The sequence below is a fragment of the Corythoichthys intestinalis genome, chromosome 3 (assembly GCF_030265065.1).
Source record: "Corythoichthys intestinalis isolate RoL2023-P3 chromosome 3, ASM3026506v1, whole genome shotgun sequence".
In the NCBI taxonomy this organism is placed as follows: Eukaryota; Metazoa; Chordata; class Actinopteri; order Syngnathiformes; family Syngnathidae; genus Corythoichthys; species Corythoichthys intestinalis.
Window position 1 is genome coordinate 53,572,697 of NC_080397.1, and position 17,283 is coordinate 53,589,979.

At 37.3% G+C, this 17,283-nt stretch overlaps 1 protein-coding gene across 1 annotated transcript in view; it reads right to left on the bottom strand.

The window, feature by feature from the left end:
- The window catches only part of serinc5 (serine incorporator 5), a 55,332-nt gene extending 40,599 nt beyond the window's left edge, over positions 1–14,733 (bottom strand). The window contains exon 1 of the mRNA XM_057832602.1: positions 14,524–14,733. Coding sequence (XP_057688585.1) covers positions 14,524–14,550 — 27 coding nt within the window. The 5' untranslated portion in view covers positions 14,551–14,733. The remainder of the gene's footprint in view (positions 1–14,523) is intronic.
- Positions 14,734–17,283: the final 2,550 nt, after the last annotated feature.

Consider the following 17,283-nt stretch of genomic DNA (forward strand, 5'->3'; position numbering starts at 1 on the left):
CCAGAAATACAACTAGCCAACGATAGCACTAACATATTATTAGTTAGTGTAGGCGTTCAATTTACGGTATTATCTCTTGTTGTTTGTGCTTCTTCTGTCTCTTTCTTTTCTTCTGTTCCCTCATAACCCCTTACTGTTCGCTGCTTTCTCCTAATAAACGAGGTACGTTGAATGATCACAACGTAAGTATGTAATACGCCAATGTGATACATTAAAACTGTTTAGACAAATCGGACACTCAGATCTCCATTCTCCGTGTCAAGCAGCTGAACAGGACAGGTTATAAAAAAAATTTAAAGAGGGAGAAAAAAAGTCAGAATTTGCCTTAAGCTTTTTACTGATAACGGCGTGGAATAACCATGACTAGGTTGAATCACAGGACAAGCAGTTCAGACGAAACTTTTGACACACCCCACTGTCTCAAGTTACAGCAGAGCAGCTAGGACAAAAAAAGTTTGAAAGAATGGAGTGAAAGGAAAGACATCACAGACAAAAGGAAAAAGATTCATTGCATAGCCTCCCTCCCACTGTGAGAGCTACCCCGGGTCTCCTTACACTGTGACACTGCTATTGTCTCTATGTCTAGGCAGCTGTGTACACAAAGCAAAAATGTATAAAAACCTGACGAATTCCTTGCTGATGTTACAAAAATAATAATGAGAGTCGTCCTCGATATCGTAGACATATTCCGGCCGGATTGTCGAGCAAATTTACTGACGTGCACACAACGCTTATATTTTTCTATCATTTTCTTCTTAATTTCAATGGTAAGCGGAAGCGGCTACTTTTCCTTTTTTTCCCCAACACCTGCACTAACTTTCTTGGGACCCATGTTGATTTCTCCCACAAGAAAATCTGCTGTGTGTCCGTCTTACGGTAAAACAATAAAATTGCGACGCTTTCACAAATCGTCGCATTTCGAGCATGCCAAGACAAAATGACGGGTCAAATTTTACGTCAAATGTCAAAAGGATCATATGTCGAGGTATCACAGTATTTTGATTAAAGATGAAAATATTGGTCTTAGTATTTCTAAAGTATGAGTTTTCATTTTGTTAAATATATACATTTTCTTTAGTTTTGTTCACCACATTGTAATGTGCAACTCTTTTTTACAAGATGTGATTAACTTAATACAGTCCAAGTAGGCGTTTACGTAAAGACTTCAAGGTTTGCATAGCCTATGCTACAGGTGCACGATACTTATTGGTCCGATAATTATCCGTCCGATAATAGGAATTATGACGTCATCCCGATAAAGCCAATAACATTATTAATAGGACCAATAATATGTACTGTGCTGGCTTTACAGTTTACACACTAGTATGGGAAATCAGTTGACCATTTGCGGGGCATTGCTGCCATCTGCTGGTCAGAATAATTCGCTGCATCTATTTTTTGTTACAGTAGTTTGGTTCATTCAATTACACATTGCGGCGTCTAGGGGTAACATTGACAATCGTGAATGCTTTCTGTTACGTTTCCGCCTCAGAAATATATGTAAGTATTTTATGTTTACTATAACATATGGATATGCAATACAGTGCCCTCCATAATTATTGGATTTATAATAATTATGTGTTTTTTAGCTTCTAATAATTTATTTTTCTTCTAAATAATATGGGACCTTAATGGAAAAAAAGAGAAAAATCCAACCTTCAATACAAAAGCATTTATTCAGTGGGGAAAAAATCCCACATAAAGAAATAATTATTTGACATCAAATAATGTGTGTCACAATTATTAGCACCCCTGGTGGGAATACTTTGTACAACCCCCTTTTGCCAACAAAACAGCACCTAATCTTCTCCTATAATGTTTCACAAGATAGGAAAAGACAGAAAGCGGGATCTTCAGCCATTCCTCTTTGCAGAATCTCTCTAAATCATCCAGAGACCTGGGTCCTCTGTACTCTCCTCTTCAGCTCACCCTACAGGTTTTCAATGGGGTTGAGGTCTGGGGACTGAGATGGCCATGGGAGGAGCTTGATTTTGTGTCTGGTGAACCATTTCTGTGCAGATTTGGCCATATGATTAGGGTCATTGTCTTGCTGAAAGACCCAGTGACGACCCATCTTCAGCTTTCGGGCAGAGGACAACATTTTGATTTAAAATGTCCTGGTATTTCAAAGCATTCATGATGCCATGCACCCTAACAAGGTTCCCAGGGCCTTTGGAAGCGAAACAGCCCCAAAGCATCACTGACCCACCCCCATACTTCACAGTGGGTATGAGGTGCTGTCTACACGCCAACAAGCTGTTTAGGAGGCATGCACAGAGAAAACCTTTCCTCACTCACAATCATAAACGCAAACGTCTGGACTCGAGTTCGCCAAGTGGTATTGGGGCTTAAACTGGGACCGTGTGCTTTGGTCAGATGAGACCAAGATTGAGCTTTTTGGCAACAAACACTCTAAGTGGGTCTGGCGTGCCACGAAAGATGCGCATGCTGAAAAGCCACTTCAAACACATGGTCAGCAGAGAGCAAATAAATAATGGGATGACAGCCAAACTGGTAACAAACTTCAGGGTGATAATTTCACAATCCCAGTGCTCATCAACACAAGACTTTACGGATCAAATGCAACACTTGTGGCACTGCAGCAGCTGTGCTGTCCTATTAGAACACGACAATTGAACCCTTAGTTAAGAGAAGAAAAAAATATATATACTGACAAAAATGTTTTCCATTGAGGCTGAAATCTAATGAGTGGATGTAATGTCAGATTACAGTTTAAAAGCAGTTTTAAACTAGCGTTAGCCTAGTGTGAAGGGTTCAACTGCAACCCATTCATTGTGTAAGTTGGAGCTGACTTCTCGGCGTACGTGAGCAGTGGACGGCCGTCTTGGACGGAACGGCAAGTTTGAATGAATTTATGCTGAGAGGCAGGGCCCAAAATAGTGCCTTGCTCCATTTTTAGAGCACCGCAGCACTGACGTCAACAGCGCATCCAATAGCAGAGGGGCATATATGTGCTATAAGGCTGTTTCGGCAGACTGATACACACAAATCATGTCTGACGAAAACTTGATAAATGAGATTTTTTTGTTTTTGTTTAGGTTTTGCGAGCTTTAGGACACTCGAAAAATTACTTTCAAACATCTCCTTGCTCAGCTAAATGGTACCTCGATGTGCATTTGTGTGCAACTGTAATTCAGAAACAACAACAAAAAAAAAAAACAATTTACCTTCTCACCGAAACTAGTAATACTCTTTAAACGGTTATTATAATGGCCCCTACTCCTTGAAATAGGAAAAGCCAACTTTTTTCTTGTGCAACAATAAAAAATAAACGCATTGGTGCTAGACACTATAGTAAATATTTAAATTTCATTTCCTGACATAGTCTACGTCAGGGTACGTGGCTCCTCCCGTTTTGCGCTTGCCGTGAACCGCTCTTCACGCTGGGCTGACGCTTGTGTAAAAAGGCCTTAATTTCCTAAGAATGTCGTAAAAAACCCCACTTTCAAATGTAAACACTTGCCAAGGTTAAAAATATTGTTCCCATTTTATGTAAATGTGTTTTAATCATTGTTAACAAGTGTTATGAAACTCATTACTATGACCAGTATCTTCAAACTGATGATCTTAAATTTGCTATTTCAGAAGTGAGCATTAAACTGGTAGCCGTGGCATTACAGTACTCATAATGCCGTCAGTTTAAAAAAGACTGGAGACCTCCATTATATTATGCGCCCAATATCCTCATGAACTGTGCCAGAGAATCATGCTGCCTCGCTGTGCAGCTTACATGCTTCCACATGGTTTCAGTGCTGTCCTACACTCGCAGCCAATGCTCACAGTTCTTTGGACCAAACTTGGAATTGGGCAAACGCCTACCCCCTACTACACTGCAACATGGTGTACCTCACTAATCACAATGAGATTTTATGAGTGACATGCTCCCACACTATGACCACTCACTTTTCAAAACAAAACAATCTCCTCTCATTGCTTAATTTCCATTTGCAGGCCACACTCTACTTTGGGATCCTCAAAGCCCTAATGCGCACACATATTCAAACAAGTTAACCCTTTAAAGCAGGGGTCCCCAAACTTTTTCCTATGAGGGCCACATAACTTTTCCCTTCTCTGATGAGGGGCCGGGGTCAGTTTGTAACAGAAAAACTGTGACGATTACAGGGGTGCCTAAATTGATAACGTGATTAATTTTATAAATTAATCACGTTAAAATATTTGACGCATTTATCGCACATGCCCCGCTCAAACAGATTAAAATGACAGTGCAGTGTCATGTCCACTTGTTACTTGTGTTTTTTGGTGTTTTGTTGCCCTCTGCTGGCGCTTCGGTGCGACTGATTTTATGGGTTTCAGCACCATGAGCATTGTGTAATTATTGACATCAACAAAGGCGAGTTACTAGTTTATTTTTTGATTGAAAATTTTACAAATTTTATTAAAACGAAAACATTAAGAGGGGTTTTAATATAACATTTCTATAACTTGTACTAACATTTATCTTTTAAGAACTACAAGTCTTTCTATCCATGGATTGCTTTAACAGAATGTTAGTAATGTTAATGCCATCTTGATTAATTGTTATAATCAACAAATACAGTATTTATGTACAGTATGTTGAATGTATATATCCGTCTTGTGTCTTATCTTTCCATTCCAACGATAATTTACAGAAAAATATGGAATATTATATAGATGTTTTGAATTGCATTTACGATTAATTAATTTTTAAGCTGTAATTAACTCGATTAAAAATTTTAATCGTTTGACAGCCCTAAATAACACTATTAATTAAATAGATAATAACCAAATAACCCTCTCTGAGTTCTTCACAGAAAAATAAATAACACTAATAAATAGAGATGACGTGATCCCGATCGGGATGCCGATCGATCGGGTCCGATCACGTCATTTTCAAAGTATCGGAATCGGCAAAAAAATATTGGACATTTGAGTACAGTGAACTCATTGTCATGTTCAAGAAACCAGTCTGAGATGATTCCAGCTTTATGACATGGCGCATTATCCTGCTGAAAGTAGCTATCAGAAGTTGGGTACATTGTGGTCATAAAGGGATGGACATGGTCAGCAACAATACTCAGGTAGGCTGTGGCGTTCTAGCGATGCTCAATTGGTACCAAGGGGCCCAAATAGTGCCAATGAAATATTCCCCACACCATTACACCACCACCACCGGCCTGAACCGTTGATAAAAGGCAGGATGGATCCATGGTTTCATGTTGTTGACGCCAAATTCTGACCCTACCATCCGAATGTCGCAGCAGAAATCGAGACTCATCAGACAAGGCAACGTTTTTCCAATCTTCTGTTGTCCAATTTCGATGAGCTTGTGCAAATTGTAGCCTCAGTTTCCTGTTCTTAGCTGAAAGGAGTGGCACCCGGCGTGGTCTTCTGCTGCTGTAGCCCATCTGCCTCAAAGTCCGACGTACTGTGCGTTCAGAGATGCTCTTCTGCCTACCTTGGTTGTAACGGGTGGTTATTTGAGTCACTGTTGCCTTTCTATCAGCTCGAACCGGTCTGGCCATTCTCCTCTGACCTCTGGCATCAACAAGGCATTTCCGCCCACAGAACTGCCGCTCACTGGATATTTTTTCTTTTTCGGACCATTCTCTGTAAACCCTAGAGATGGTTGTGCATGAAAATCCCAGTAGATCAGCGGTTTCTGAAATACTCAGCCCTTCTGGCACCAACAACCATGCCACGTTCAAAGTCACTCAAATCACGTTTCTTCCCTATACTGATGCTCGGTTTGAACCGCAGGAGATTGTCTTAAACCATGTCTACATGCCTAAATGCACTGAGTTGCCGCCATGTGATTGGCTGATTAGAAATTAAGTGTTAACGAGCAGTTGGACAGCTGTACCTAATAAGGTGGGCGGTGAGTGTATATATATGTATTCACTATTTTGTACTGTTGGTCTACTATATATACTACGTAACCTGTTTTGACCATAGAATGTAAAAAGGACAAAAACGCCCATGACCATACTTGCTGTTTCTGTTAAATTATCAAATATAAAACTATTCAGTCCAATTTTCATCTGTTGAATGTTTATCCTAACAAGTTGAATAAATATAATCATGCTTCAAGATGGTTCGTTGAGAAAGTTTGGCTGTCAATGGGACATCAATGTTACAAATTTTGACAAAGAAATTTGGGATGGTGTTTTTTGTCTTTTGGGGTCTCAAAATGTTGATTATAATTGGTCAGTAAATAAAACAACAGTTTGGACATGAAGGTTATGGTGTCCTGAAAAAAGGGACATTGTGAACAATTTTTACTTTGAATTTTACAGACAACATCAAAGGAATTAAACATCAGACCTTAAAGGGTTAATTACACACCAAAGTAGAAGAAATGGTTGTCTGGGATGAAAACTAGCAAACCATCAAGACTACAAATGAAATAGATCCCACAGTTTGCCCGTACCCTTTTTTCTCTTCAGTTTTGCATGACTTTCAGCCACTGAAGCAAGCAGGAAACTAAAGAGAGTTTTCCTGAGATGAGAGATGAGCTTGTGTAATTAAATTCCTGAGCAGAGCAACTCAGCAGAGAGCCGGTGGGCTAAATCTCTTGGCTGGGTAAAGGTTTGGTCAGCATTGTGGGGGAAATTGTTATAAGGTCAAGACAATTGTGTATACTCAACAGTAGGTTTGATTTAAGCATGATTGGGATTATAAAGGCTCATGAATGCCTTAAGGAAATATAATGGCAACATTTCAACAGTGTGGCTTCAGAAAAAGAGCATGTGGAACAGAACAAAAACAGCATCTGGCTAACATGGTATCTAATGCAGCAGATGTCAGCCCCTCAGAACAAAGCATGAGGCTTTTAATTTTAGCTAGAAGACTAACTCTTTTGAGCCGCAAAATAGATTTATCCATTTTCTATACCACTTCTCCTCATTAACATGACATGTTTATTGTTAAAAAAGTTATACATAGTATAGCAACGCCCCTCACTTATATTTGTAATTTATCATTTCAATCGGGTCAATTTCCAAACAAAATGAAAATTGCTAAAGTAATTCCAATACACAAAAATGACAGTAAACACAGTTACACAAATTATAGACCGATATCACTATTACCACAATTTTCTAAAATCTTGGAAAAACTATTTACCTGCCGATTTAATAATTTTCTTGATAAACATAACATAATTAACCAGGGCCAGTATAGATTTAGAACAAAAACAACCACCTCAATGGCAATTACAGATGCAGTAGAAGAAATCCCAAATGCATTGGATGAAAAAAAACATGCAGTTGGAATTTTTATTGATCTAAAGAAAGCTTTTGACACAATTGATCACACAATTTTACTCAAGAAACTACATCTGTATGGTATCAGGGGGGTTGCTGGGGAGTGGTTGAGAAGTTATTTAACAGGAAGGGTACAATATGTGAAAATGGGGAAATGGTCATCAGAACATCTCAGTATCTCTCATGGGGTCCCTCAGGGGTCTGTTTTGGGACCAAAATTATTTAATATTTATATCAACGATATATATACTGTATCTCAGTTATTGAAATTTATACTTTTTGCAGATGACACAAACATATTCTATAGTAGTGAAAACCAAAATGAATTGGTAACTACCGTTAATGAGGAATTAAGTAAATTAAAGAGGTGGATGGATATAAATAAATTATCACTTAACTTAAATAAGACAAAGGTAATGATATTTAGTAACCTAAAATATAACGCAGAACTACAAATAAAGATTGATGGGGTCCCAATCGGGAATGTAAATGAATTCAAATTTCTAGGAGTTATTGTAGATAGTAAATTATCATGGAAACCCCACATCAGACATATCAAAACCAAGATCTCCAAAAGCCTGTCACTAATAAACAAAGTGAAATCATACCTTGATGACAGTGCACTCCGCACTTTGTACTGTTCTCTAGTGCTCCCATATTTCACATATTGCATTGAAGTGTGGGGAAACACTTACAAATCTACCATCAACTCATTAGTCACATTGCAGAAACGTGCGGTACGAATCATACATAAGGTTGGATTTCTCGATCACACCCACCGTTTATTTGCTCTCTCAAAACTATTAAAAATCAAAGATCTTGTAAACTATCATACAGCTATAATGCTATTTAAAGCAAAAAATGAATTACTGCCCCAAAATTTACAAAACCTATTTAAGGTTCGTGAGAATATCCATAGTCTGCGAGGCTTTGGAGATTTTATGTTGCCAAGATTTCGAACCACTTGCAAACGTTTTCGTGTGTCTGTATGTGGAGTGAAACTCTGGAACAATTTAGACAATCATTTCAAGCAGTGTCAGAATATGCAAAAATTTAAATCGCTGTATAAAAATATGGTCTGGTCACAATATAATGACATTTGCTGACAATGTGTGTTGCTGTTTATGTCAGTTGGTGTAAATATTGTAATTTTTGGGAATGAGCCAACATTAGTTGGTTGTCTGTTGGTTTAGTTGTTTTTGTCTGTTTTTCCTTTTTTCTTCTTTTCATTGTGTGGACATGAGTATCCCACAAGTAAGGATGCTGGACAATGAGATCAGGGGTGGGACAAAATAAGTTTTTTTCTTCTTCCCACTCCCTTTCGAGTACAATTATTTTTGTTGAATTATATTGTATGTTTTTTGTTTCTTTTGTGTGTACATGCTCGAAATAAAAAAGTTTCATCATCATCATCATCATCATCAGGATATTAATAGGATATATCCTGCATTGGTTACAAGCTAATTACAGGACACATGAGACAAAAAAACTATTTACACTGACATTTACACCAGTAAAGGGTCTTCAGTTAACCGAACATACATGTACTTGGAATGGGGAGACAGTCAGAGAAAACCCCAGTCTTGAGAAGATACAAATTCTATAGATGAAAGCCGACTGTAACATTCAAACACAAAACCTCAGCACTTTTCAGCAAACGTGCTAACCACTTGTTCGCTGTGCCGCCCCACACATACATATGAAAACAGATTTTGACTGACATGAAAGTATTTTGGAGTAATTATATGGTATTCCACTCATCCTTTTGAACTGAAACTACTTTTAAATATTGGTGCTGGTATCCAAGGAGTTCAGAAGTCGTGGGTGGGTGGAGAGAGTTTACTTATCATAATTTTGCAAAGCATTCTGTGGCATTTTATGCATGAAAGGTGCAAGTCTATCTCATGGTTATATTTAAGCAATCTGCAAAGCACAATTATCGATTACAAATATACTGTTTTTAAAGTATTCACCATTTCAAGACATGTAAACACATCAAATGTATTGAAAAAGCAGAAAAGCAATGGATAATATTTTTAAACTATATATAGGTAGTCCCTGGGTTACGAACGAGTTCCGTTCCTACAATGGCAACGTACCCTGAATTTCCCTGTAAATCGGACTAACCCTTTAAGTACCCCTACATACCCCACTAAATCTGAAAATAACTATCCAAAAACATGTATTATACGTCGATATACTGTCCTCGCTCAAAGATGTTCGAGCTAAGTCCTAGCTAGACAGCGAACTTAAGCGCCGAAAAATGACGATGTCAGACGTCCATGTGGTTTGCCGACTTTATTCAGCTGCTCACGACAGCAACAGTTGCAGAATGTAACTTAGATAAAAATTAAATCAGTTTCATTTTCAATAACAGAAATTCAAATTTGCGTTTATATATAGCTGCTGATACAGCAAAAATAATCCACACAAACAATTAGCATCTATCAGCCAGCGTCTGCAGAACATTAAAAACAATCACATAAACTCGCCCCAAGTAAGGTGTTATATACAGGTGTTGCCTCCGTGGATGCTTCACAGGCAACAAATGTGCGCGCAGGCCTCCAGGCTTTTCCGTCTCTCACTCGGCTGCGCTACTTCTTTGTTGGAACCAATGCGCTCTTCCTCCTGTGTGCTCTAATTCGTTCTTCGTGTGCACATGCGCTCTTAAGGCTGATTTATGCTTCTGCGTTCCGATGACGGCGGAGCGACGGCGTAGACCAGATATGTCCAAAGTCCGGCCCGGGGACCAAATGCGGCCCGTGGACAAATTTCATCTGGCCCCCAGCCTCTGTCATAAAATTAAAGACGTCTGGCCCACACACAGACTTAATAAATTGGTCAGCAGTACTGCTAGTAGCATATGAAGTAGCTTACACATTAAATGCTGCTCCTCATTTACCAACTAAAAGGCAGCAGCACTCTAAGCAACATTACCCCGTGTGACCCTTTACTCCCAATTTTCTAAAATGGCGACAATCAACAAAAAAAAAAAAAAGAAAGTTGACTGCAACAGCCGACGCTTCAAGGATAGGTGAAAATTGGACTATTTCTTCACTAAAATACGCAACAACTGTGTCGGCCTCATTTGCAAAGAGACAGTCGCTGCTTTTAAAGAGTTCAGTGTGAGGCGATATTACCAAACAAGACACGCTGATATGTACGACAAGATTACAGGGTAGATACGTAGCGAGAAATTGAAGCAACTTGAAGCTAGTTTAATTTTACAGCAGCAGTATTTCGCAAGAGCCTGAGAGTCGAAAGAGAACGCCACAAAGGCTAGTTGCGAGATTGTTGAAATAATTTAGGGCTGTCAAACGATTAAAATTTTTAATCGAATTACTCACAGCTTAAAAATTAATTAATCGTAATTAATCGCAATTCAAACCATCTATAAAATATGCCATATTTTTCTCTAAATTATTGTTAGAATGGAAAGATAAGACGCAAGACGGATATATACATTCAACATACTGTACATAAGTACTGTATTTGTTTATTATAACAATAAATCAACAAGAAAAAAATCAACAATTTTATTTAAAAAAAAAAAAAAAAAAAAAATCAAGATACTCCGGCATCAGTCAAAATCACGGAAGTCGGGTACGTCGTAAACCGGGGACTACCTGTAAATATTTTTATATACCATAATTCAAAAATTGTAATACAATATAGTAGGGCTGCAGCTATCGATTATTTTAGTAGTCTATTAATCGATGAATTAGTTTGAATAATCAAGTAATCGGATGAGGAACACGACAAATTAAAATACCTGAGCTGAGCCTCAAACGATATAAAAAAAAAATAAGTAATAAGGAACTAATGTCAACAAAAGAAAAATCGGCTAAATTACATAGTAAAAGTCAGCTGGCTTAAATGCTATAAAACGTCAACTTTTTTTTTTTTTTTTTTAAACATGCTGTTAACAAATGGTTCAGACACATATTGCCACATAAAACGGCTAAATAGACCTATACATATAACCAAATTACGAATGCATTAAAAAAAACCATTAAATTTAATAAAAACAAAAACTTGGCTTATGTTAGTCTTAACAAGGAGCAGCTGGATTCAGCCATGTGAAATGAGGCAGACTGGAGGCAGTGTATCCACCCACACAATAAAACTGAATGCAAACACTTTCAAAATGATCTATTCCAAGGCCACTTTAATTAAAAGAATACTACGTAAAAACGGAGCAGCAAAATGTAATTCGAATCTTTTATTCTAATCGAATACGCGAGTTAATCGATTAATTGTAGTAGCACTTCAATATAGCAGGGGAATTACAGTAGAACAAGCGAAGTTTAATTTAGTTATTTATCTCCACATTATGAATTTCCTGCTCATAATACATAAAGTAAAATATGGTATATTTTAGGTTTGCAGCTATCGATTATTTTAGTAGTCGGTTAATCTATGAACTAGTTAGTTTGAATAATCGAATAATCGGATTAGAAACATAAAAAATTAAAATACCTGAGTTTAGCCTCAAACAGTATAAAAAATAAATAAATAAATGACCATCTAACGACAAAAAAAAATGTTTAACTTGCATAGCCAACGTCGGCTAGCTTAAATGCTATAAAATGCAAAGTTTTTTTTTTTTTTTTTTTTTTTTTTTACAATGCTCTTAACAAATCGTTCAAACACATATTTCCACAAAAAAAAAAAAAAAAAACCCATAAATTATACCAATAAACTAGGGCTGTCAAACGATTAAAATTTTTAATCCAGTTAATTACAGCTTAAAAATTAATCGTAATTAATCGCAATTCAAACCATCTATAAAATATGCCATATTTTTCTGTAAATTATTGTTGGAATGGAAAGGTAAGACACAAAACAGATATATACATTCAACATATGGTACATAAATACTGTATTTGTTTATTATAACAATAAATCAACAAGATGGCATTAACATTATTAACATTCTCTTAAAGTGATCCATGGATACAAATACTTGTAGTTCTTAAAAGATAAATGTTAGTACAAGTTATAGAAATTTTATATTAAAACCCCTCTTAATGTTTTCGTTTTATTGAAATCTGTAAAATTTTCAACCAAAAAATAAACTAGTAGCTCGCCATTGTTGATGTCAATAATTACACCATGCTCACTCATGGTACTAACCCATAAACTCACTTGGACCCCAGCGCCAGCAGAGGGAACCAAACACCAAAAACAAGTAACAAGCGGGCATTACACTGTACTGTCATTTTAATCTGTTTGAGCAGGGCATGTGCTTTAATTACGTCAAATATTTTAATGTGATTAATTAAAAAAATTAATCACCCCACCGATAACGCGATAATTTTGACAGCCCTACTATAAACTAAATTACGATTCCATTAAAATCCACCCAAATCAATAAAAATGAATGCAAACACTTTCAAAACAAACCTTTACAACGACACTTTAATTAAACGAATACTCAAAGGAGCAAAATTTAATTCAAAGCTTTTTTTCTAATCGAATTACTCGAGTTAATCGATTAATCGTTGAAGCACTAGTACATTTTAAACATTATTTATTGAAATATTAAGGAATGTATGGATTTTCAAGAAATGTTAACAAGTAATAGTATACAGTAGAGGCGTGCGAAATTTCCGATTCTTAGGTTATTCGCGATTCGGCCGTGGAAGATTCGAGAACGATTCACAAACATCCAAATTCCGATTATTGAATTACACCAGGTAAAACTGAAGTAAAACACAGTCAGCGCGGTCTTTGGGACGCAATGAGGAACGGACTGAGAGTAAATATCATGTTCAACTCATGCCGCTAGATAAAAAAACAATCATACGCGACAGCCGCTACAAACAACGCCCAGTTGCTAGTTGCTACAAACATACGGCTACAGTAGATATCATATATACAGTGGGGAGAGCAAGTATTTGATACACTGTACAGTGTATCAAATACTTGTTCTCCCCACTGTATGTATGTAGAACTAGATGCAAAATGACAGACGACGGCGGTGTTAGAACATGTATTATTGAACTGAGATGCGAAATGACAAGACTTTCCGGCGTTAGTAAACAGCCGCCATCTTAAAGCAGTACTAAAGCAGTGACTTCTCTAGAAGGCTCTGTTGTAGCGAACCTAATGAACTTTTTATCTAAAATACTCCTAAATCGGCAGAATTTTGTCTTGAATCTATCTTTAAATGATGAAATAGTTTTAAAACTTTGACAAAAGTAGACAGAAGGGAAATTATGGAATAACGGGAGCAATTTTAACAACTGTAACAGTTGATTAACAACAATAAATTAATTGAATGTAGTTTAAAGCTGGTGATACAGAATGGGGACTGGAGTATTTTATTTTTTACTGTTATTTTTGTATATTTGTTTACTGTTATATGCTAACTTGATACTGAAATAGTAGTTTGGTTTAGCCTGAGAGGATTTTTGAACAATTTTGGAACTAATATACAAAACATTAAAAAAAATTAAAAAAAATTTTAAAGGAAGGGGGTGCATCAATAATCGTTTTATAATCGAATCGGAGCCTCTGAATTGTAATCGAATCGTTAGGTGCCCAAAGATTCCCAGCTCTAGTATACAGATATGATGCCCAGTGACTGCTGAGAAATCCACCATATGCTAGTTTCTGTACTTGCAAAAACTTTGCTGTTTTTTTGTTTGTTTTGTTGCTGTACAGAAACCATCATAAATTGCATTTTTTTAGAAGGTGAAGTACTTGTACAAATTTTGAATACTACTTTTGCGATTTGTTTAAATCACAAGTTGAGTATAAAAAGTAGTGTTCACGAAAGCATAGTATGGTATTCAGCATTTTAACAAAAACACCGTGATGTGAACAAAAACAATACAATGACAATAACTGCAATACCACTTGAAATAATCGGTAAATCATCTTTAAATCTGATCCAGCAGCGAAAACATGACTGAACTGTAAAAAATCAGCAACTGCCCGTTTCTATTAAACATCTGCTCAGACGTCAATGACGACATATTCCTGCTAAACGAATTGCAGCTAGCTCTGCCTTGTCTTTGAGGATGCCATTAAACCTCGTATGCGTTATGGAAATAATGCCATTTTTAAAAAGTCATTATGAAACATGAACATTTTGACCACAAACAAATGGAAATTGACCTCACCGCTGTTGATGGGAACATCAGGCGGGGATCACAAAGAGACGCTCGCGTCAAGCTAGTACTATTTTTAACGCAACTCCGTTCAAGAAGAACAAAAAACCCATTGTAGGATAGACGCTTTATCCGCTCACCTGCGAGATACAACACGGGGTACACATCCTATGGAGACACGACAACCAGCTACAGAGAAAAGGCGACGTCGGCACTCGTTGGGAGCAAATAGAAACACATGAAGACGTCTACAGACGCTGTGGAAAGAGCTGCTTGTTGTCTTCCTGCACAGCCAGAGCAGCAGCCCGCCTCTCCTCTCCTCTCCACCCGCCAGTGTACTGTACTACAGTGTGTCTGTAGCTCCTTCTGGTTGCTACCTTCCCTTCCCCCACGAATACTCCCTTCCCTATCTATCACTGACACTGCACTTGGCGATAAAACATTACACATTCCGTGTTTACAATAATGTTCGTTTGCATTGCGTTTTTGCGTTCAAGGAAGAGTAGCCTTACTTACTTCAAAGTAATATTACAAAAGTAAACGTAGTCATCCAAAAATGTACACAAGTATAGTGATCCCTCGTTTTTCGCGGTTAATGGGGACCAGAACTCGCCGCGATAAGTGAAAAACCGCGAAGTAGCGTCCCCCCATTTTTTGTGTGTGTGTATGTTCAATGTATTTATTCAGATTTAGCATTAGAAAAAGTTACATATAAGACATTTTTTTTCACCTCTGTAAGGTTTAATTATATATGGCGGAAAACACTCAGGTGACTTTGAAGTTCCGCTCTGAGACCCTCAAATTGGCCAACTTTCAAAATTGTCCGAAATGCATGTGTGATACATCATTGGAAAGCTTAAAATCTCAATTTTCTGGGGGAACAAAATTTTTGAACAGGAAAGCATTTTTAAAAAAAATCTTTTTAAACAGCAAAACCCTAATTGGAGGCGAGAGCACGCAAGAGCAGAATTAAAGACGCCGCGATTTTAACGAGATATAATCGCGTACTTACCTTGTTTCGATCCAAAAACTCTGTGTAGCATGTATCACCAAGTGTCAAGACACAGCTGTGAATGGCCACAGCCGGATTTTTAAAAAAATGTTTGGGTGAAACATGGTGCTATAACAAGGGTCGCGATGCAGAAATCGCAGACAACAAGGAGTGGTTGAAATTTTCTTTTTCATGTGGTTACCCTTTTAAACGTTATTAAAATTTTTTTTTTTTTTTTTTTTGATCGATTATTTATCATCTAACATATCGGGGGAAATGCGACAGTAACAAAAAAAAATACAATTAAGCGATAGTTATGAGGTAGATATCCGTGACTTTTTTACAGACACCAAATTTTTCATTGTGACGTAATTCGTTTAAAAGTTTAAAATATGCGAGAGAATAATTTTTTAAAGTCGTTTTTTTTATTTTTTTTTCAACTAAAATGTAGACATCAATTAATGATTCTAAGCTAAAAATGACAGACATTTTGAATAATAAATATAATTACTTACCTTCTTTTTATGGCTAGGTTGAAACAAAAGCGGCTGCGCGACGTCTGTAAACGGGGGTTTTCAGGGTAAAATGGACAGATTAAAAATAGTTCGGGGGCTTAATGCGCCATGAATCTGCTATGGCAGCATAGAGACATATTGTTCTGTCAAACACAACAGTTGTTTTGGCTTAGAATACAGCCGTTTCTTTTAAAGAGGAGTGCAAGAGCAGAAACTGCTTTTTCAGTCTTGTCTGTGTTTTCCGCGGAACAATATGTCTCTATGCTGCCATAGCAGTTTCATGGCACAATAAGCCCCTGAACTAAGCCTGAACGATATATTGTTTAAACATCGCCATCGCAAGCACGTGCGAGTTGTTTTTTTTAATCCACATACACCGTGCTTTCTGCTCTGCGCACAGCCTCACACCCTCCCTCTCCCAGCCCTTTGTTCCTCACAGTCACTGCAGCACTTGCTTATTAAAGTTAATGATGCTCGTTGTCTTAGATCAGGGGTTCCCAACCTATTCCACTAAGGCACACTGTGGGTGCAGGATTTCATTCTTACCAAACAAGATGACAACACTTTTTCCCCAATCTGGTGTTTTACAAGTGCAATCAGTTGATTGCAGTCAGGTGTGGCTTGTTTTAGCAGAAGCCTCATTGGTTCAACTGTCTCTGCTGGATCGGCTGGAACAAAAACCAGGACCCACAGTGTGCCTTGAGGACTGGGTTGAAAACCCCTGTCTTAGATCTTGCCAAAGAAGGGGACTTCAAAGCAGAACAATGTGTCAATCATCGTTTAACTTGTTAAACAGTTTCTGCAAGGAAGCCGCGCTGGAATGAATGTGTGTGTGTGTGGAGACATTGGAGACATATAAAATAAATGGCAGAAGTGATCATGAGGAGTTTGAAATTTGTACTCCAAGAGTCACAGCTAAGGTAGATAAACAGAAGCATTTAATAAAGCCAAGCATTTTTCTACTACAGTACTTTATTCTTGTTCAAAAATGATTTGGTTGGACAGTTGTGTTTAAAACTGATAATAATTATGACATTTGAAGTGCTTAAAAACCATTTATTTATATACATTTTTTAAATCACTTTGGGGGAAAAAGTGAGAAAAAAAAACATGTCTTATATGTATCTATTTCCAATGCTGAATCTGAATAAATACATTGAGCACAAAAAACACACACACAAAAAAAAAAAAAAAATGGGGGGGGTGCGCTCTTCACGGTTTTTCACTTATCGCAGCGGGTCTGGTCCCCATTAACCGCAAAAATTGAGGGATCACTGTACACTGTGGTGATGGTGAGTCATCCAAAGTCTTTCCAAACAGCTATTCAAGTCATGTAGTGAAAATTTCTTTAAAATATATATATTTTTTTAATACCGCAATATAATATCGCAATA